General features: G+C 53.1%; 1 protein-coding gene across 1 annotated transcript; it reads left to right on the forward strand.

Annotated features, from left to right (window-relative positions):
• The first annotated feature begins 248 nt into the window (after positions 1 to 248).
• SDR42E2 (short chain dehydrogenase/reductase family 42E, member 2) lies at positions 249 to 17,399 on the forward strand. Its single transcript, XM_058568873.1, has 11 exons — positions 249 to 995; positions 1,465 to 1,560; positions 2,915 to 2,972; positions 3,667 to 3,785; positions 4,463 to 4,538; positions 8,658 to 8,740; positions 10,316 to 10,453; positions 11,027 to 11,092; positions 12,994 to 13,057; positions 14,434 to 14,507; positions 17,163 to 17,399. Exons 1-11 carry the CDS (start codon positions 282 to 284, stop codon positions 17,397 to 17,399), a joined length of 1,725 nt encoding a protein of 574 aa, XP_058424856.1. The 5' UTR covers positions 249 to 281.
• Positions 17,400 to 17,653: the final 254 nt, after the last annotated feature.

Raw genomic sequence — 17,653 nt, forward strand, 5'->3', positions numbered from 1 at the left:
ATGTGGTGTGACTTCGGGCCTCGGTTTCCCCAAGCTGTAAAACCCAAGGCCTGGCCGCCTTGTCTCTGACTCTCTCTGAGGAAGGCCCACCTTGGAAGTTCTCGAGATTCTGAAAAGGACAGGTTCACTGGGAACGCCGAGCATCTCTAATTCCCACCAGGAGTTCCCCTCAGTCCCTAAGGGTCTGATAATCCATGTGACTTGAGACATCTCTAGAACGTACACTCTTCTGTTTTTCCCTACAGGTGGACAGACTCTGGGTGCACATGGCTCAGTAGAGGATGAAGCCCAATCCGGCAGGCTCCTCCCCAGAGGCCTGCAGAGCTCCAGGCCAAAGGGAGAAGAGCTGCCCTGTCTGCCAGGCCTGGGGAGGGGTCTCAGGCCTGAGGTCTGAGTCGGGGCCTGGGCCGGGGCCTGGTACTGTTCTGGAGCCTGGGCTGGGGCCTGGTGCTGTGTCCAGACCTGGGCCAGGGCCCGGGGCTGTTCCGGGTCCTGGGGCAGTGTTGGGGTCTGGGCTGGGGCCTGATGCTGTGTCCACACCTGGACCAGGGCCTGGTGCTGTTCTGGGGCCTGGTGCAGTGTCTGGGTCTGGGCCGGGGCCTGGTGCTGTGTCAGGATCTGGGCCAGGGCCTGCTGTGGTTCTAGAACCTAGACCAGGGCCTGGTGCAGTGTCAGAGTCTGGGCTGGGGCCTAGTGCTACTTCAGGGCCTGGACCAGGTCTGGGGCCTGGGCCAGGATCTGTGCCATTACCTGGGCCAGGGGTAGGGCCTGGGCTCAGACCCAGTAAGCCAACAACAGCCCCAACACCAGTGCCACAGCAGCAGACTCAAGCCACATCCGTGCAGGCCCCCAGGCAGAAGGTTCTGGTGACTGGAGGAGGAGGCTACCTGGGCTTCAGCCTGGGTTCCAGCCTGGCCGGGAGCGGCACTTCTGTCATCCTGCTCGACCTCCGCAGACCCCAGTGGGAGCTGTTCCCAGGGGCCGAGTTCATCCAGGTGCAGTGACGAGGGTCTTGGGGGACTGGTGGGGGACCCAGGCTGGAGGTGGAGGTTGAGGGACAGTATCTCATGTGAAGCCAGTGGCAAGGTGTGGGGCACAGGCTGTGGAGTCAGACTGTTGAAGCTCCAGCTCTAGCTCTGGCAGCCATGACCCAAGGCTCCACATCTCTGAGCCTCACGTCCTCATCCACAGAAAGGGGACACTAATCATATCTGCTTCATAGGGGTCTCACTGGGGGTCAGTGAGATAGTACACGTAGATCCCTGAGCACAGCCCCTGTGACTTAGCTCCACAAATGGGGCTGATGGTGATGGTGACGCCCTGGAGAATCATACAGTAAATCCTGCCCTGCAGCCTCTCCTTCTGGCCTGGGAGGACGGGGGGCCAGCTCTGGGACCTGGCAAGGTGCACAGTTGTTGCCTTGGACCCAAACTTCCTGCCCCATCTCTTCCTTCCCCGTTTCAGGCTGATGTCCGAGATGAAGAAGCCCTGTACCATGCCTTCGAAGGGGTGGACTGTGTCTTCCACATGGCGTCCTACGGAATGTCGGGTGCTGAGAAGGTGAGCCCCTCATATACAGTACCTGGAATCAGACAGTGCAGGCGGGGTTCAGATCCTGGCTCTGCCCGCCACACCCCTCCATGCCCGCATATTCATTATTGCTCTTCACCTACTCCAGGAAGGATTTGGGCTACACCCAGCCTGCATTTTGTGTCCATGGGACCAAATGTCAGTCCTGCCACTTTCTAGCTGTGGGACGTAGGGCAAGTTAACTTAAACTCTCTGAGCCTGCATTTCTTCTTTGTAAAGTGAGGACATTACTAGTATTTATATCACAACCTCCTCAGAGAGCAGTGTAACAGTATCTGTCGAAACATACACATATCTTTTGACTCAGAAATCACACTTATTTTTATATTTGCAGCCTTGTTTTTAATAACAAAACACAAAGTAACCTAAATGCCCATGAGCTGGGGACTATTTAAACAAATTGTGATGTATCCACACAATGAAATTCTATGCAGCCATTCAAAAGAATGAGGTAACTCCTTATGTGCTGATAACAGAACAGTTTCCAAGGTGCAAAGACAGTGTTGGATATCCTCTTATTTGTTTAAAAAAAAGCTAGGGTAAATATTTAGATGCTCACACAAGTGTGCTGATATTAATAAGCATAGATCATCTCTAGAAACACACAAGCCTGGTAACAGTGCTTACCTCTGGGGAGGGAAAAGGGAGACTTGGAACCAGGAGTGAGAGGGAAATATCCTTTTTACTGTGTACCCTTTTTACTGTTTGAATTATTTTTAACCTTGTGATTGTATTACCTATTAAAAACAACTGCAACAAGAATAGAGTTTAAAAATCAGTATAGAACCCACCTCCTAGTGTAGTTGTAAGGATTAAATGAGATGCAGGGCTTCGCCCTGTCCGTGGAACACAAGCTGCTCTCACAGTAGACCGGTTGTTTTTCTTTTCACCACGCCACACGCCGCCCCCCCACCCCCTTGCTAGGGCATGCACAGCATTGCTGTGTCCATCTGACAGATAGGGAAACTGAGACTTCCCGATCCAACACATTTTGAGTCCCTTTTCTGTGCCAAGCACTGTACCAGGTCCTCCCATGGGGCTTATTTAATCCTGCCAACCACCCAGGGGGTCTGCCTTCACTTTGCAGGTGAGGGAGCTGAGGGCCAGATGGGGGACAGAAGCTCCCCGGTTGCCCAGGGAGGTGGTGCCAGAGCTGGTCACTGGACCCGGGGCTGCCGCACAGCCCGTGGGCCTCTCGGGGTCCCTGCCTCTGAGCTGGGCGTTCTGTGGCCCCCGCCCTGCCCCACTCCAAGCCCAGCCTCAGTCCTCAGTGACGAGGCACGAGGCAGCCCCGTGACTTTCCCACCTCTGTGTTGTCTTTTAGCTGCAAAAAGAGCAGATTGAGTCTATAAATGTTGGAGGCACCAAGCTAGTGATTGATGGTAGGCGCTCAGAGCCGAGTGTGACCTGCTGTGTGTGTCCTGCTTCTCTCCCCGCTGCCACAGGCCCAGCTCTGGGGGACAGGGGAGGGGACAGAGGTGGGACCCTCCTCCCCTACCCCTGCCCACCCCTGCGGAGGGCCTGTGGCAGCACATCCTTCCTGTAGTGCAGACCTGCCCAGGCCCCTGCAGGGGGTGGGGTCAGCGTGGCCTCCACGGGTCTGGGGACACGGGGAGCAGAGTTTGCACTCAGGGCTGAGGAGACGGGAGTAAGAAAAGGTGCTGAATTGCCAAAATAGACCCACATCGGGGCTCTTGGGCATGTCCTGCATCCATTTTTCTCTCTGATTCTGGAGTGTCTTTTTCCTGTGTCCCCACTGAATAAGACTTTCTTCTGACCTGTCCCTGGCAAGGTAGCTCAGGGACCACGGCCACATAGAGAAGGAAGAATGAGCTGGCCCGGCCCCCGGGGGCCCAGTGGCAGAGCCTTGATCTACATGCAAGTTAAAGGAAGGGGCCCTTCCCTCCTGAGCAGCTCTGTACTCTGGGAGGCCCGGAGCGGGATGTGTGTTGGAGACTGGTTAGAGAGCGGTGGATTCGCCCAAGGAGGTCCCTATGGGCACCTCCTCAGCCAACTCCCTGCTCACATTGGCCCCGTGTGTGTGTGTGTGTGTTGCATGTGCCCCTGTTGTTGCAGTTTGTGTCCGCCGGCGGGTTCCAAGGCTTGTCTACACCAGCACCGTCAATGTCGCATTTGGCGGGAAGCCCATAGAACAGGGTGATGAGGACTCTGTGCCATATTTCCCGCTGGAGAAGGTACCCGGCTTCCAGGAGAGGTGGGCGGGGCCCGGGACCCTCAGTCCAAAGGGTAGGCATGGGCGGAACCAGGGTCACCTTCACAACTCAGGTGCATCCCGGGAAGAAGGGGTCCCCAAAACTGGGTGGCACAGGCCTTCTCCTGTTTTAGCTGGTCATGCCAGCAGGGGCCTTGAAATCAGACAGACCTGGCCTTGAGCCAGCCAGGCCACTTTCTGCCTGTGTGACCCTGAGCAGGTCACTTCACGCTGAGCCTCTGTTCTTCATCTGGGCATGGGAACACCACCACTGCGGGGTTGTGGAGAGCAGGAAAAGAGGTGATGTAGGTGAAAATGCCATGTGATCACTACTACATGTAAATAATTCGTCCTGCGCACGTCCGGCGTCAGCATCCCAGAGCAGGCGTCTGGGGCTGGCGGGAGCGTCCCTGATTCAAGGAACTCCTAGTCATTGTTGCTGCTTGAACTCTGCTCCTCTGCTCCCGTGGCTCCTGCCCAGTGGGACAGGAGGAGCAGTGGGGCTCAGGGCTTGGCCATTTCCAGCAGCAGTCCTCAGATCCAAGCCCCGTGTGGTCTGAAGCAAAGGTGCAGCCGTGGGGCCGGCCTGGGCTGGGCAGGCATTGCCAGCAGTGTCACTGACCCCTGTCTGGTGGCTCTGGTCTCCCTGTCCTCTGGCAGCACATGGACCACTACTCCCGAACCAAGGCCATCGCCGACCAGTTGACCCTCATGGCCAATGGAACGCCTCTCCCAGGTGAGTGTCACAGGGCCTTGCTCACAGCAAGTGCGCATGCCCACTGCCTCCTCCCCAAAATGTATGTGTGGTTCTAGCTTTTAGCTGGTATGTTCCTAAAGCCTGCCTCCCTTCCAAAGGATGCTTCCAAAGCAGGCCCTCGTGTTGCTCATGTTCTGGTGGGGAAGAGACCAGATAGGAGTAGATCCTTTTTCTGCCACAGAGGAGTGGATCCAGTTTGAGGGACCCTCTTTAGATAAAAGAGTACAAACTTATGAATATGGAATGAGGTTTAGAGCTTTGGAGAGGCCATGCAAGCGAGGGGCCCTAAAGCTTAACCTTCAATAACTTTCAGAAAAATCGGCCTTGGCTGCCTTACTGCATTGCCTCTTCTGGTTATAGAGAGGTAATAATAGAATACTGGCAGGTGGCAGGATGGCACAGTGGCTAAACACCTATGGACTGGCATCAGACTGAACCGAGTTCAAATCCCAGCCTCCACCACCTCTTAGCTCTGTGACCTTGGGCAGTGCACTTATTGTCTCCCAGCCTCACTTTCTGATCTATAAAAAAATGAGGAAAGGGCCAGCCCCGTGGCTTAGCGGTTAAGTGCACGCGCTCCGCTACTGGCGGCCTGGGTTCGGATCCCGGGCGCGCACCGACGCACCGCTTCTTGGGCCATGCTGAGGCCGCGTCCCACATACAGCAACTAGAAGGATGTGCAACTATGACGTACAACTATCTACTGGGGCTTTGGGGCAAAAAAAGGAAGAGGATTGGCAATAGATGTTAGCTCAGAGCCGGTCTTCCTCAGCAAAAAAAAAAGAGGAGGATTAGCATGGATGTTAGCTCAGGGCTGATCTTCCTCACAAAAAAAAAAAAATGAGGATGATAGTGGAATCTTCTTCAAAGAGCTTGTATGAGAATAAAATCATGATGGGTACTATTAAAAAAAAAAGGATATGGACAGTCCATGTTTATCCAGTGCTGACTACATGCCAGGCCCTATTTTACATGCTAATTTTATATGCAGAAGTCTCATTAACTCTTCACAGCATCCATCTGAGGTAAGAGCTGTAGGCATCTCTTGCTTTGCAAATTCAGGAGCCAAATAGATTCAGGTAGATTCCCTGCTATCCAAATGATCACTACTTGCTTTCTAGAATTCAGAAACTAAAGAGTCAGAAAACTTGGTTTCTCTTACTGTCTAAACTCAGGAGCCAAGTAGATTTGGAAAGCAAGGGATGCTTGAGATTATAACCCCCCAAATTTACAGGGGAGGAAACGGAGGCTGAGAGGTTAGCTGACTTAGCTCAAGGTCACACAGCTACTGGTGGCAGAGGTGGGATTTGACCCCACCCCCCACCCCACCCCGGGGTCTAGAAGCAGAGCCTGGGGCTTCACCATCGTGCTGTACTGTAGCCAACAGCTGATCAGGTCCCTAAACATGGATTCTTTTCCCTAAAATCCTTCACACCCCACCCCATCATCATGGGCCTGTCAGGTCTCAATCCCTGATCCCAGTGGGAACATCCAGCTGTGTTTTCCCAGGGGTTTGACCCTGTGCAGTTGATTCTCTTCTCTCCCTGGGGCCTCCCCTGGCTGGACCAGCAGCTACAAGCCTGACACCTAATCCTCTGGCCGAGAATTATTTATACGAGCATCCCCAGCTTTCCACGGTCAGGAGAGTCATGGATACGCTCTGCCCAGCCCCTCTGTGACGTGGCTGCCCAGTGCCCCGCCAGCTCATGTCAGCTGCAAGCCGACCTCCCCCCTACTGTGCCCAGGTGACCCAGAGTTTAAAATTAGCTTCAGGCTGTTTACAGAAAAGCTCATCTGATACCTGCCTTCCAGGAGTCTAGCCACGGTCACACTGGGTGATTTCCAGTCTCTACCACCCAAGCTGGTCCCTGAGACTGTCTCTAACCCAACATAGAGAGCCCTGGTCCCTGTAGCAGAGTCTGAGACATGCAGACCCCAGCTCAGTGTGAATGTGGCTGTGTCCTCCTGTCTCTGGGTGTATTAGTGTCCTGAGGCCACCAGGACAAACTTGGTGGCTTAAAACAATAGAAATTTCTTCTCTCACAGTTCTGGAGGCCAGAAGTCTGAAATCAAGGTGTCAGTTGGGCTGTACTCCCTCCAAAGGCTCTAGGGGAAAATCCTTCCTTTCTTCCAGCTTCTGGTGGTCCCATTCATTCCCTTGGTGTGTGGCTGTATCCCTCCAGTCTCTGCCTCCATCTGCATGGCCTTCTCCTCTTCTCCAGCTGTCTCTTCTCTGTGAGTCTCTTATAAGGACATTGACAGTGGAGTTAGGGCCCCCCCAGATAATCCAGGATGACCTCATTTTGAGATCCTTAGTTACATCTGCAAAGACTCTTTTTCCGAATAAGGTCACATCCACAGGTTCTGGGACGTGGACATATCTTCTGGGGGCCACCACTCAACCGCCTATACTAGGCCTCATTGTAAAGTGAGGGTGTTGGAGGGGGAGCAGTCAGGGTGTTTTATGACCTGGAGACACCAGCCTTAACTGATTTATGGGGAAAAGGGAACTGATAGTGGAAGGATGTGGGATAGCTTCTGGAAAATATATTTCCAGAAAAATGACCACCAGGGCTTAGAAAGGACAGGGGCAGCTCCAGGGACCAGGGTGGCAGGAGCTGGTGATCAGTCTCTTCAGGATGACCCCACTCCTAGGATTTTGGGTCCTGGTGTCTGTGATGCCCAGAGTCACATTCCTGGGTGAGAACATGTCATTGGCCCAGCTTGGGTCCCATGGCCACCACCTCAGGGAACAGCAATGCATCTAGACTGACAGTCCCCCCAGACCTTGGGTAGAGGGGGAGGGGATCCCCAGAGGAAGGTCCCAGAGGATGGTCTACATGAGGCTTTCCCAAACTGGGGACATAGCACCTTGGGAACTTGAGCCTCAGGAGGGCAGAACCTCTTCCAGGAGGTTCCATCTCAGTTAAGGAGTTGGGGTTGGGAGTCAATTTACAAAATAAGTAATTTAAAATATATTTTTTTAAATCTTAACCAAATGGATTATGGGAGTAAACTGAAATTTTTGTAGACTTAAGACTTCAAAGAAATATGTTTGTGGCAGCCCTTCATACTGTACCCCCAGACTTCCCTGGGGGAGACATGTTCATCACTCCCACCACTGGGGGCCCCTTGGCAGAGAATTTAGGAAGCTCTGGACCAAGCTCTTCTTGGTCTGGGGGACCCTGCCGGCACAGAGCTTTGAGAGTTAGGGGAACAGACCCCCAGGCTCTTGTGCTGACAGCTTCTAGTCTTTTCCTTCCTCCACTGATTGTCTGGAAAGTATAATGCTACACCACTTACAAGGCCCCCATTTTCCAGGTGAGGAGATTAAGGCTGAGAGAGCTGAAAGACGGAGTCTGTTTGTTAGTGTGGTATCACCAAGAGGCAGGGGTTTTAGTGGAAAGAGCCTGGGCTTTCGTCCCCCATCTCAGCTCCACTATGCTGAGCTGTGTGCCGTTAGGCAAATCACATCCTTCTCTGAGCCTTGGTTCTTTTATTCATAGAACAGGGATAATAACAGCTCCCACCTGAAGAGTTTCCTCAAAGAAAAAAAATGGCAGCTTACCAGAGCACTAGGCACATAGTAGGACCTCTCTGAGAGCCATCATAGTCCTTATCTAACTGATGATCAGAAAAGGAAAGAACTACAGCAGTTGGCATGAGGGAGTGTGAGTCTGTGTACATCTGTAAAATGAGCACAGTAGGACTTTCAGGAGAGTCAAAGGAGATCATGCCTGCCAAGTGCTGGGTCAACTCTCACGGGCCATGCCCATGTCAGCATCTAGGTCTTGCCTCTGTTACCGGCCTGTGAGCACCATGAGGGCAGGGACCATTTCTTGGTCATCCTTGGATTCTCCACAGCATCCATCCCAGGGCTCAGTGCTGGGGGTGAGGTCGGAGGAGCTCTGAATAGTATTTGTTGAATGATTTATTGATCAACTGAGAGAATAATTAATTGAATGAAGAAACCCCAAGGGCCGATCTTCTCTGCTAACCTGTCCAGGTAAGGACTAGGAAATGTGGACAGCCTTTCTGTCCCTCTCCCTACTGGTCCCCCCTTCCCCAGGCCCCTGATTGTGCTTTCCTGTGTCCTAGGAGGAGGCACTCTGCGGACATGTGTGCTCCGGCCCCCGGGGATCTATGGCCCTGAAGAGCAGAGGCACCTGCCCCGAGTGGCGGTATGTCATCCTAGCCCCAGGCCTGAGGCACAGGAGGAGCCTGGCTGATGTGTACCTGGATTGGGGCCCTCCCAGCCCACTGTCACTGTGTTAGTCTTGGGGCAGTGTCCCTGGACTCGCACTTCTGGGAGATGCCCCTGCCCCCATCAGGTCCAGCAGGGACAGAGCTCTCAGTGTGCGCCAGCCAGGGCTAGGCACAGGTGGGGGAGACACTATGACTCAGAGGCAGAAGGGAGCCTGTTGCCCCCACACAGACGTGGGCTCCCTGAGGCCCAGGTGCTCGTCTCATGCCACCAGCACAAGGGTCTTCATGTAGAAAACCGCTCTCCAGAGAAAGCTGGGTGCCAGGAATATAGCTCCAAGGGACTCTAAGCCCTGTTCTCAGATTTCTCACAGCCTGGGCAGGGAGACAGATGCCACAGTCACAGGTTCAGTGTGGTCAGGGCTGTGGAGAGGAAGAAGCACAGCAGAGAGAGCCTGGCAGGGGAGGTTCAGGAGGGCTTCCTGGAGGAAGTGATGCCTATGCTGTTTGGAAAGAAAAGAAGAAATTAACTGAGGAAATGGGGTGGTAGAAAGAAGGTCTGACAGAGGAGACAGCTTGGGCACAAACCTGAAGATGAGGAAGATGACTATTGAGGTTTGGGCACAGATCAGTGAACAAAACAGACAATGATTCTGCACTTTGGGGGCTTATATTCTCACATGAGGAGATAAATAAACATGATAAAGGATAAGGAATGTTCGAAGGTACAGTGAGGAAGAAGGAAAAGTGGAGGAAGGTGGGAGAGCCTGGAGTGCCAGCAGTCAGGGGAGCCTCACCAAGCAGGGACATCGCAGCATCAGCTTGAAGGAGGTGATGAGTGCGTCACACAGGTATTGGGAGGGGCCTTCCAGGCAGAGGGAACAGCTAGTCCAAAGCCCTGAAGTTGAACCTTCTGGCACATTCTTGCGGGGGAAGGCTGAGTGGCTAGAGCTGAGCGAGCCAGCGAGCGAGCGAGCTGGTTATTAGGAGATGAAGTCAGAGAGAAGCTGGGGCCTCCTCGGCCGTTGTCAGAACTGCGGCTTTCCACCTGGCAGGATGGGCAGCCCGGGAGGTTCTGAGCAGGGGACACATGATGTGATTTAGGATTCACAAGGGTCCCCTGGCTACGTGGAGAACAGCCCACAGGGCCAAGGGTGGAAGCAGGGGGCCAGTTAGGAAGCTGTTTCGGTTTCCAGGTAAGAGATGAGGGGTGGTGAGAAGTGGTTGGATTCTGGACAGATTTTAATCGTTGAGCCAACGGGATGTGCGGATGAGCGGGGTGTGGAGTGTGGGAGAAGGGAAGGCAAAGGAGGCTGCCAGGTGTCGGCTGAGCTGTGGAGTGCTGTCAGCAGAGATGGGAGGGAGGCGCAGGTGCAACAGGAGCCAAGAGCGGGCGCTCACTCCAGGACGAGGACCACCAAGTGGAGATGTCAGGAAGGCCTGGGTCTGGGGCAGAGGGGTCGGGCCTGGAGCTGGAAATGTGGGAGCTGTCAGCATGTAGATGGAATTTAAAGCCGCTCCAGGCTTGGGTCTGTGTTTGCCGCCCCCTCCAGAGCCACATCAAGAAGAGGCTGTTCATGTTCCGATTTGGGGACTGCAGGACTCGGATGAACTGGGTCCACGTGCGCAATCTGGTGCAGGCACATGTGCTGGCGGCCGAGGCCCTCACTGCAGCCAAGGGCTACGTGGCCGTGAGTCTCCTCTATGCTCCCCCCACCTCACCCCACCCAGGGGCTGCAGGCAGGGTGCCCCATCCCTAGGGGATTCCTGGGTCACACACAGTTCTCCTCAACTCAAGATGGCTGGTGGGACTGTTGGCCCAGGGAAGACGGAGGGTGGGGTGTCTTTATAGAGCATCATTATCTCCTCTCAGTGACCCTGTGAGGTAGGTGTTGTTGATCCCAGAATAATGGTCACCAAATGCTAAGCATTTTACATATACTGTGGCGTTTAATCTTCACAACAGCCCAAGAGGGAAATCCCCTCTTGGACATAATAATATCCTCCCATTTCTCAGATGAAGAAACTGAGGTACAGAGAGGTTAAGTGACTCCCTTGGGGTCACACAGCTAGTCAGTGTGGCAGCCTCAGATTTCAAAGGGAATTGCCCAGGTCTGTCCCCAGGGCCAGGGGCCAGCCAGGACTCCTCGGTGGCTGCTCAGGAGAACTGGGGCCTTGGGGCAGCTGCTAGGAGCCATCTGAAAGGGTGGGGTCAGGCATTGGGCAGGTGCCTGACTGTCCCTCTCCCCATGGGTCCCCCTCAGAGTGGGCAGGTGTACTATATCAACGACGGAGAGAGCGTCAACCTCTTCGAGTGGATGGCCCCGCTGGTAGGTGCCCAGACGCCCGCCCCCACCCCAAATGAGAATCCGGGGATCCTCACGTCTTCTTTCCCTGTCATTCTTTCCTACTTCCAAAAAATCAAAAGATTTCACATTAAAAACCAGCTCTGGGGGGCCGGCCCAGTGGCGTATCAGTTAAGTGTGCGTGCTCTGCTGCTGGCATCCCAGGTGCGCACCGAGGCACCGCTTGTCAGGCCATGCTGTGGGGGCGTCCCACAGAAAGTGGTGAAAGATGGGCACGGATGTTAGCTCAGGGCCAGACTTCCTCAGCAAAAAGACGAGGATTGTCATGGATGTTAGCTCAGGGCTGATCTTCCTCACCAAAAAAAAAAAAAAAAAAAAAAAAACCCAGCTCTGGCAACAGTGTCCACTGGGTGACATTGGAACTGGCTGGAGCTGGGTTGTGGCTGCCCCTTTGGGGGGCCATGTGCTCCCCCTGTTTGCCGTAGTCCCTCCTAGCCTGCTTCCGGATTATGTTGACTGGGGAGTTTTGCTTGTGACCCACCGTATTATGTGCTGAGCCTCTGAAAGAGGTAAGTGGGGAGTAGATCGAAGCACAAAGGGACGTGTGGCCCTGGGGCCTCCTGCGCTGCAGCCCCTCCCAGAGGCCTGGCCTACCCCCCAGCAGCCTACAGACTCTCCTGGGCCAGGCCTGCCAGAAACCCTGTGCTGGGGAAACATCCCCAGGGCGTTCAGGCCCTCGCATGTCAGCTTAACAGCTTTGTCGAGACATGATTCATATTCCGTACAATTCACCTATTTAAAGCGTGCAATTCAGTGGTTTTTAGTATATTCAGAGTCTTGCAATCCTCACAGTAATAAATTTTAGAATATTTCATCACCCTCCAAAAAGAGAACCCTCCCAAATCTGTTCCCTTTACCAGTCACTTCTCTTTACGCCCTCTCTGTACCACCCCCAGCCCTAGGCAACCACTAATCTACTTTCTGTCTCTATGAATTTGCCTATCCTGGACATTTGATGTAAATTGAATCATATAATGTGTGACCTTTTTGTGTTAGGCTTCTTTCCTAGACGTCATGTTTTCAAGGTTCTTCCATGCCGTAGCATGGATCGTATTAGTACTTCATTCTTTTTTATTGCCAAAAAATATTCCATTCTATGGATATACTACATTTTGTTTATCCATTCATCAGTTGATAGAAATTTGGGTTTTTCCACTTTTTGCCTATTATCAGTAATGCGGCTATGAACATTCCTGTGTAAGTTTTTGTGTGGATGTATGTTTTCATTTCTCTTGGGTATATAGGAGCAGAATTGCTGGGTCCTATGGTATCTCTATGTTTAACTTTTTGAGAAACTGCCAGACTGTTTTCCAAAGTGGCTGTACCATTTTACATTCCCACCAGCAGTGTATGAAGGTTCCAATTTCTCCACATCCTTGCCAACACTTGTTATTGTCTGTCTCTTTGACCTGGAGAGTTTTTATACAAGTGAAGACCTTCATTCATCCTGTGCCAGCCCATCTCTTCATGCATCTCCTACCACTCTCCACACATATGCTGTTTTTTGTTTTGTTTTTTTTCTTTAATAGCAGAAAAGTCAATTCTAGAAAAATCAGATTCTACATAAGTGCCTTGCAGTGTCTTTGGGCGTAGGCAGATGTAAACAATAATTAAATGATGTGAATGATCCCAAGTTAAAAACCCACCCCATGCATTCAGTTCCTCCTTGAGGTTTCCAGGTCAAGGTGTGGATTTCATTTCAAGTCTGGCACAGGCTTGGTGCTGGCCGTGGGGTCTGCCGCCTTAGGTGGGCAGGCGAGGGGCCAGGAGGTACCTCTGCTGGCCCTGGTGTAAAGGGAACATGTGGTCTTCCCACACCAGCCCCTGTAGGACCTGTTCTCATCTTAGGCCATGTTTCCTTGCAGTTTGAGAAGCTAGGGTACAGCCAGCCCTGGATCCAGGTGCCTACCTCCTGGGTTTACCTGACAGGTAAGGAAAGGAGTGTGTGTGTAAAAAGCCCTCCGTGTGCCAGGTGGTCGTGCATTACCTCATTTTAAACCCTGGGCCAGGACTAGGTGGGGGCAAATGAGGCACCAAGGGCACCACATTTAAGGAGACACTCACTCTCAGGGTCCAAGGGTTCCAAGCCCGATCTGTACTTGTCCAGCCCAAGAGCAAGTGCCTCCTGAAATTTTGCACCCCAGGCCCTCACTCCCCTCACTCGAGTCCTGGCCCTGTTTAAACCCTATCCCACTTGCAAAGTGGGTATGATTGGGCCCATTGTAAAGATGAGACAACTGGGGCTCTGAGGCATTAGCAACCTGCCCGTGGTGCCACAGTGAGAAAGCGGGAAACGCAGAATTCACACATGGGCCCTGTGGCTTGTGCTGGAAGGCTTTATGCCAGTCAGGGGGAAAGGGAGCCCTGTGGCTGCCCCGTCCCCCAAGGTCACCCTGAAGTTAAGGCTGCTTTTTGACATGTGGAGGTTCTCTTTTGACTATAGATTCCCCTCCTCACCTTAAACGTCTGTCTCGACTCCCACTCCCAGCATCCCCCTCTTGGCCTCCTTCCAGCAGAATGTAGCACAGGCTTCAGGCATGGAGTGATCAGGCTGAGGGGACAGGTGGCCCTCAAGTCACAAGTAACTGTGTTCCTAGAAAACTTCTGCTGGATCGATTGTATTTTAAATGCATTGGGATGCTTGCCATTTAAAGCAGGAGTTTGCAAACTTTTGTCCACCAGGGCACACATGCGGGATGACTTCTCATGCACAGCATCGCCACAGTGATTGATGTTCCTTGACCGCCAGAGAAAAGATCAGCCATGGGGGTTCTGGCAGTTTCAGAGGAATGTATATACATCCCCAGTTCCCAGGAGCTAACTGTAACTCAGTGGTTCTTAACCCTGGCTGCAGATTAGAATCACCTGGGAGCTGTTAAGATATGAAAATGCCTCAGCCACACCCCAGACCAATTATATCAGCATCAGCAGGAAGCAAGGGGACAAGGGAAACATCAGCACTTTTAAAAGTGCTCCAGAGTCTGCTCCAGCTTCTTCCTCTCCTACTCAAGAGAGTATATGGGAATAGGAGGGAGAGAGAGAGAGACATGATTATAGAGATAATTAAAAACGTCAGTCCTTTAATGTTAATAACAACTTACTTGTGACACATTTCACAGCCAAACAAGGCCCCCGGCGTGTGCTGAGTACTGCTGATTTAATGGAATCCAAAGACAGGAAATTTTTGCAAAGTGAAGAGTCCCCCTCGCAAAGCAAATAATGCCCCCAGCTTTGTCCCTGGGGGCCTCCCTGGAGTTTGCATAGAGCGAGGCACCCTGGTCATTGGCCCTTCTCTCCCCTCACAGCCACGGTGATGGAGTATCTACACCTGGCCCTGAGGCCCATCTGCATTGTCCCTCCACTGCTCACCCGGAGTGAGGTAAGTGGGCTGCTGCTAGGGGACCCCTGTGCCCTGGTGCCCCCTCACTTGCCCTCCTGCCTTTTCTCCATACCCCCACTGCCACCACCCCTCACCCCTGTGACACCATAACTGATGCTTGTCTGAGGTCTCAGAACCTTCCATGTGGGCCCCAATCTACTGCTAGCTCCTTCATACTCATCCCAACCTCTGGGCTTTTGCTTAGGCTGTGCTCTCTTGGTCTGAAGGGCGACAGCTTCAAGCCCATCCCTCATCACTGTCATTTCATCCATAAGCAGCTTATCTTCCCAGCCAGGCTGGAGGCTCCCCAGGACATTCACTTTTTTGAATGCCACCATTCCCCACCAACCCTACCAGCCCTCAGTACACACACACACACACACACATGCACACACACACACACACACACGCAGCCAGCTTGGTTGGTGGTTTTAGGCTCACTGTTCATGCTTACTCAATAAGAAGTATATATTAAGTATCTACTGTGTACAGAATACTCTTCTCAAATAAGGATGATGCAGTTTTCTATTTGCATTTACAGCTTAAAGGAGAGGATGTTTTAATACAGACTATAAACAGTAAAGCAACAAGTGGTGTTTGGTGTTATTTGCAAAATCCTTCCAGTCCACTCTCTCATTTGATTCTCCCTGATGCCCTGCTGTTAGAAAGGGCTAAAGATTACGATCTCATTTTATGATGAGAAACTGAGCACTAGAGCAGTCAGTGACCTGTCCAAGGTGACACCATTCTGGAACTGGTTTCACTCTCCAAGCTCAGTGCTCTCTAACTTGGGAAATGGAGAATGGGCCACAGCAGGAAGCAATTCCCTAGGTTTCTCCTTTGAACCACCCAGACTAGCAGAGGAAAGAGATTAATGACGATAGCGACCGTCTGTTAAGTGGTAATGATATGCCCGGTACTGTGCTTTATCTCACTTAATCTTCACTTCCACTCTCAATTGTAGCTTCTCTTATTGTCTCCACTTACAGAGGAAGAAATGAGACACACACATGGGTGAAATAATCTGCCCATGATCATTCACTTAAGTAGCAGAGCTGAGATTCGAACTCAGACCAGAACTAAATGATTTCAAGCTTCACCACTAGCTTGTGAAATGTGTCGAGAGTCACATCCATGTACAACAGCTGCCAAGTTGCTGCTGAACTGTGGTCGGGCAGGGCCCTGGCTCCCCTCCTTCTCCTCTCTTGTGGGTTTCCTTGTTCAACTCAGGAACAAAGGATCCCTGGTTAGCTGGAGAAGTTTCTGGACACCATGGCTCGGGCGCCCTCTGCTGGTCAGTCTGTGACATACCAGCCAGCCCTCTAGTTTGCCTTTATAGCCTTTGGTTCACTTAACATGTATTGTGCACCTACTGTGTGCCAGGCATTGTGCTGAGCAGTGCAGGCAAGACATAGTCCTTACCCCCAAGGAGCTCACAGGCCAAAGGGGAAGACAGCCCAGTAACTGGGCAACTCAACACACTGTGATAGGGCTATACTAGGAGAAATTAGGAGGAACTTCAGAGCACACAGAAGGGGCACCTAAGCCAGGTCTGAGGCTTCCCAGAGGAGGTGACATCTAAGCCTGACATCTGAGAATACTGTGTTCCAGGACCCTGCTTATCTAGTTCACAGCTGTATCCTCCAAATCTCTGAACTTACTAGCTGGGGCAAAAAGGGACAAGAATTGGCCTGTCTCCCTCTCTCCTCCCACAAGCATCCAAGACTAGGGCATGACTCTGGGGGCTGTTTCAGTGCTGTGGGAGAATCAAGCAACTAGTGGACCCCTTCCCAGTGTCCAGCTGAGGAACAAGAGGAAGAAATGTGTCAGGGTCAGGTAGGAGGGCATCCTCCTAGTCCCCGCATAGCAGGGAAGAGCATGGGCTAGTATCTGGCTCCCCTGTGTGACCCTGGGCAAGTCACTTAACCTCTCTGATCTTCAATTTTCAAATGTGTAAAGAGGAGATGGTGGTAGTACCACCCCAGAGGATTAAATGAGATAAGGCCTAGAAAGGATTTGGCCCAGGTCAGGTACAGAGAGTAAGTTCTGTAATTGATAGCTGTCACTACTCTTGAAGCCTGTGGGACCCAGGCATCTGGCAGCTGAGGAGAAACGCAGCTCAGACCCTGGAGAGGAATCACTTCTGCATAATTGAAATCCTCTCTTAGGGAAGCTTAGTTAATCAGCAGGGGTGTGAAGGCTCCGCCCTGCGGCACGTCTGGCCAGGCTTGGTCTGGGGCTGTGGGCTGAGAAGCCAAGTTTCCTGGACACGTTTTACCGGAGCCAAACCCAAGGCGTAGGCGGGGCGTTCAAAGTCTCCTAACGAACACCCAAAAATGTTTCAAGGGCGTCCTGAGTCCCAGCACCGTGCTAGGCCAGGGAAGGGAAGTGCACAGGTGGGCCCTTGGCTTTTGGGGAACTGAGGAGTTGGGTGAGCGAGATGCGCATCCTGGAGGCGGCGCCCTCGAGGAATATAGAGATGGACGAGAGAAAGGAAGTCCTTCCGGAATAGGGCATCTCAGGAGCAAGACACCGCACATTGGTCCTCTTAAAGGGCTGCGCGATGGAAGCCCTCTCTTCCCTTTCGGCAAAACAAGGTGGAGGTTGCTCCCCCCCACTAGTCCCGCCCCTCGGCTGCCTCGCCTCTCCCCGCAGGTGCGCAGCGTGGCCGTGACGCACACCTTCCAGATCGGCAAGGCCCGCGCCCAGCTGGGCTACGCGCCCGACAAGTTCAGCTTCGCCGACGCCGTGGACCGATACGTGCAGTCCACGGCCGGGAGGCCCCGCTCCGCGGCGCGGACGCTCCTGCGGCTGCTGCTCGGGCTGCTGCTGCTCCTCGGCCTGCTCGCCCTGGCCCTGCACGTCCTGGGCCTGCAGCCGCCCGCCGTCTGAGCGTGCGGCCTCTCCCTGCCTCTACCCTCCTTCGTTGTCCGGTCTTGGTCCCGCCCCGGAGCCCTGGCCCCGCCCAGGCCCCGCCTCCTGGGCTTGGACCCGCCTTACCCCGCCGCCTGCGTCGTGGTCACGCCCCTGACCCTCCCTCTGGGCCCTGGTCTGACCTCTTCTCGAGATCGTAACCTCACAACGGGCTACGCCTTCGGGCCTTCCTCTCGCCCCTGCCCAGTCCTGACCCACCCCCAGATTCGCCC

This window comes from Diceros bicornis, chromosome 26 (assembly GCF_020826845.1).
Source record: "Diceros bicornis minor isolate mBicDic1 chromosome 26, mDicBic1.mat.cur, whole genome shotgun sequence".
Classification (NCBI taxonomy): domain Eukaryota; kingdom Metazoa; phylum Chordata; class Mammalia; order Perissodactyla; family Rhinocerotidae; genus Diceros; species Diceros bicornis.

Bases quoted from the DNA above. Each gene is read 5' to 3' on its own strand.
- SDR42E2 (XM_058568873.1), top strand. From the start codon at position 282: ATGAAGCCCAATCCGGCAGGCTCCTCCCCAGAGGCCTGCAGAGCTCCA. The intron at 8,741-10,315 runs GTATGTCATCCT...CGCCCCCTCCAG, and splicing joins GGCACCTGCCCCGAGTGGCG to AGCCACATCAAGAAGAGGCT. The intron at 14,508-17,162 runs GTAAGTGGGCTG...CTCTCCCCGCAG, and splicing joins CACTGCTCACCCGGAGTGAG to GTGCGCAGCGTGGCCGTGAC.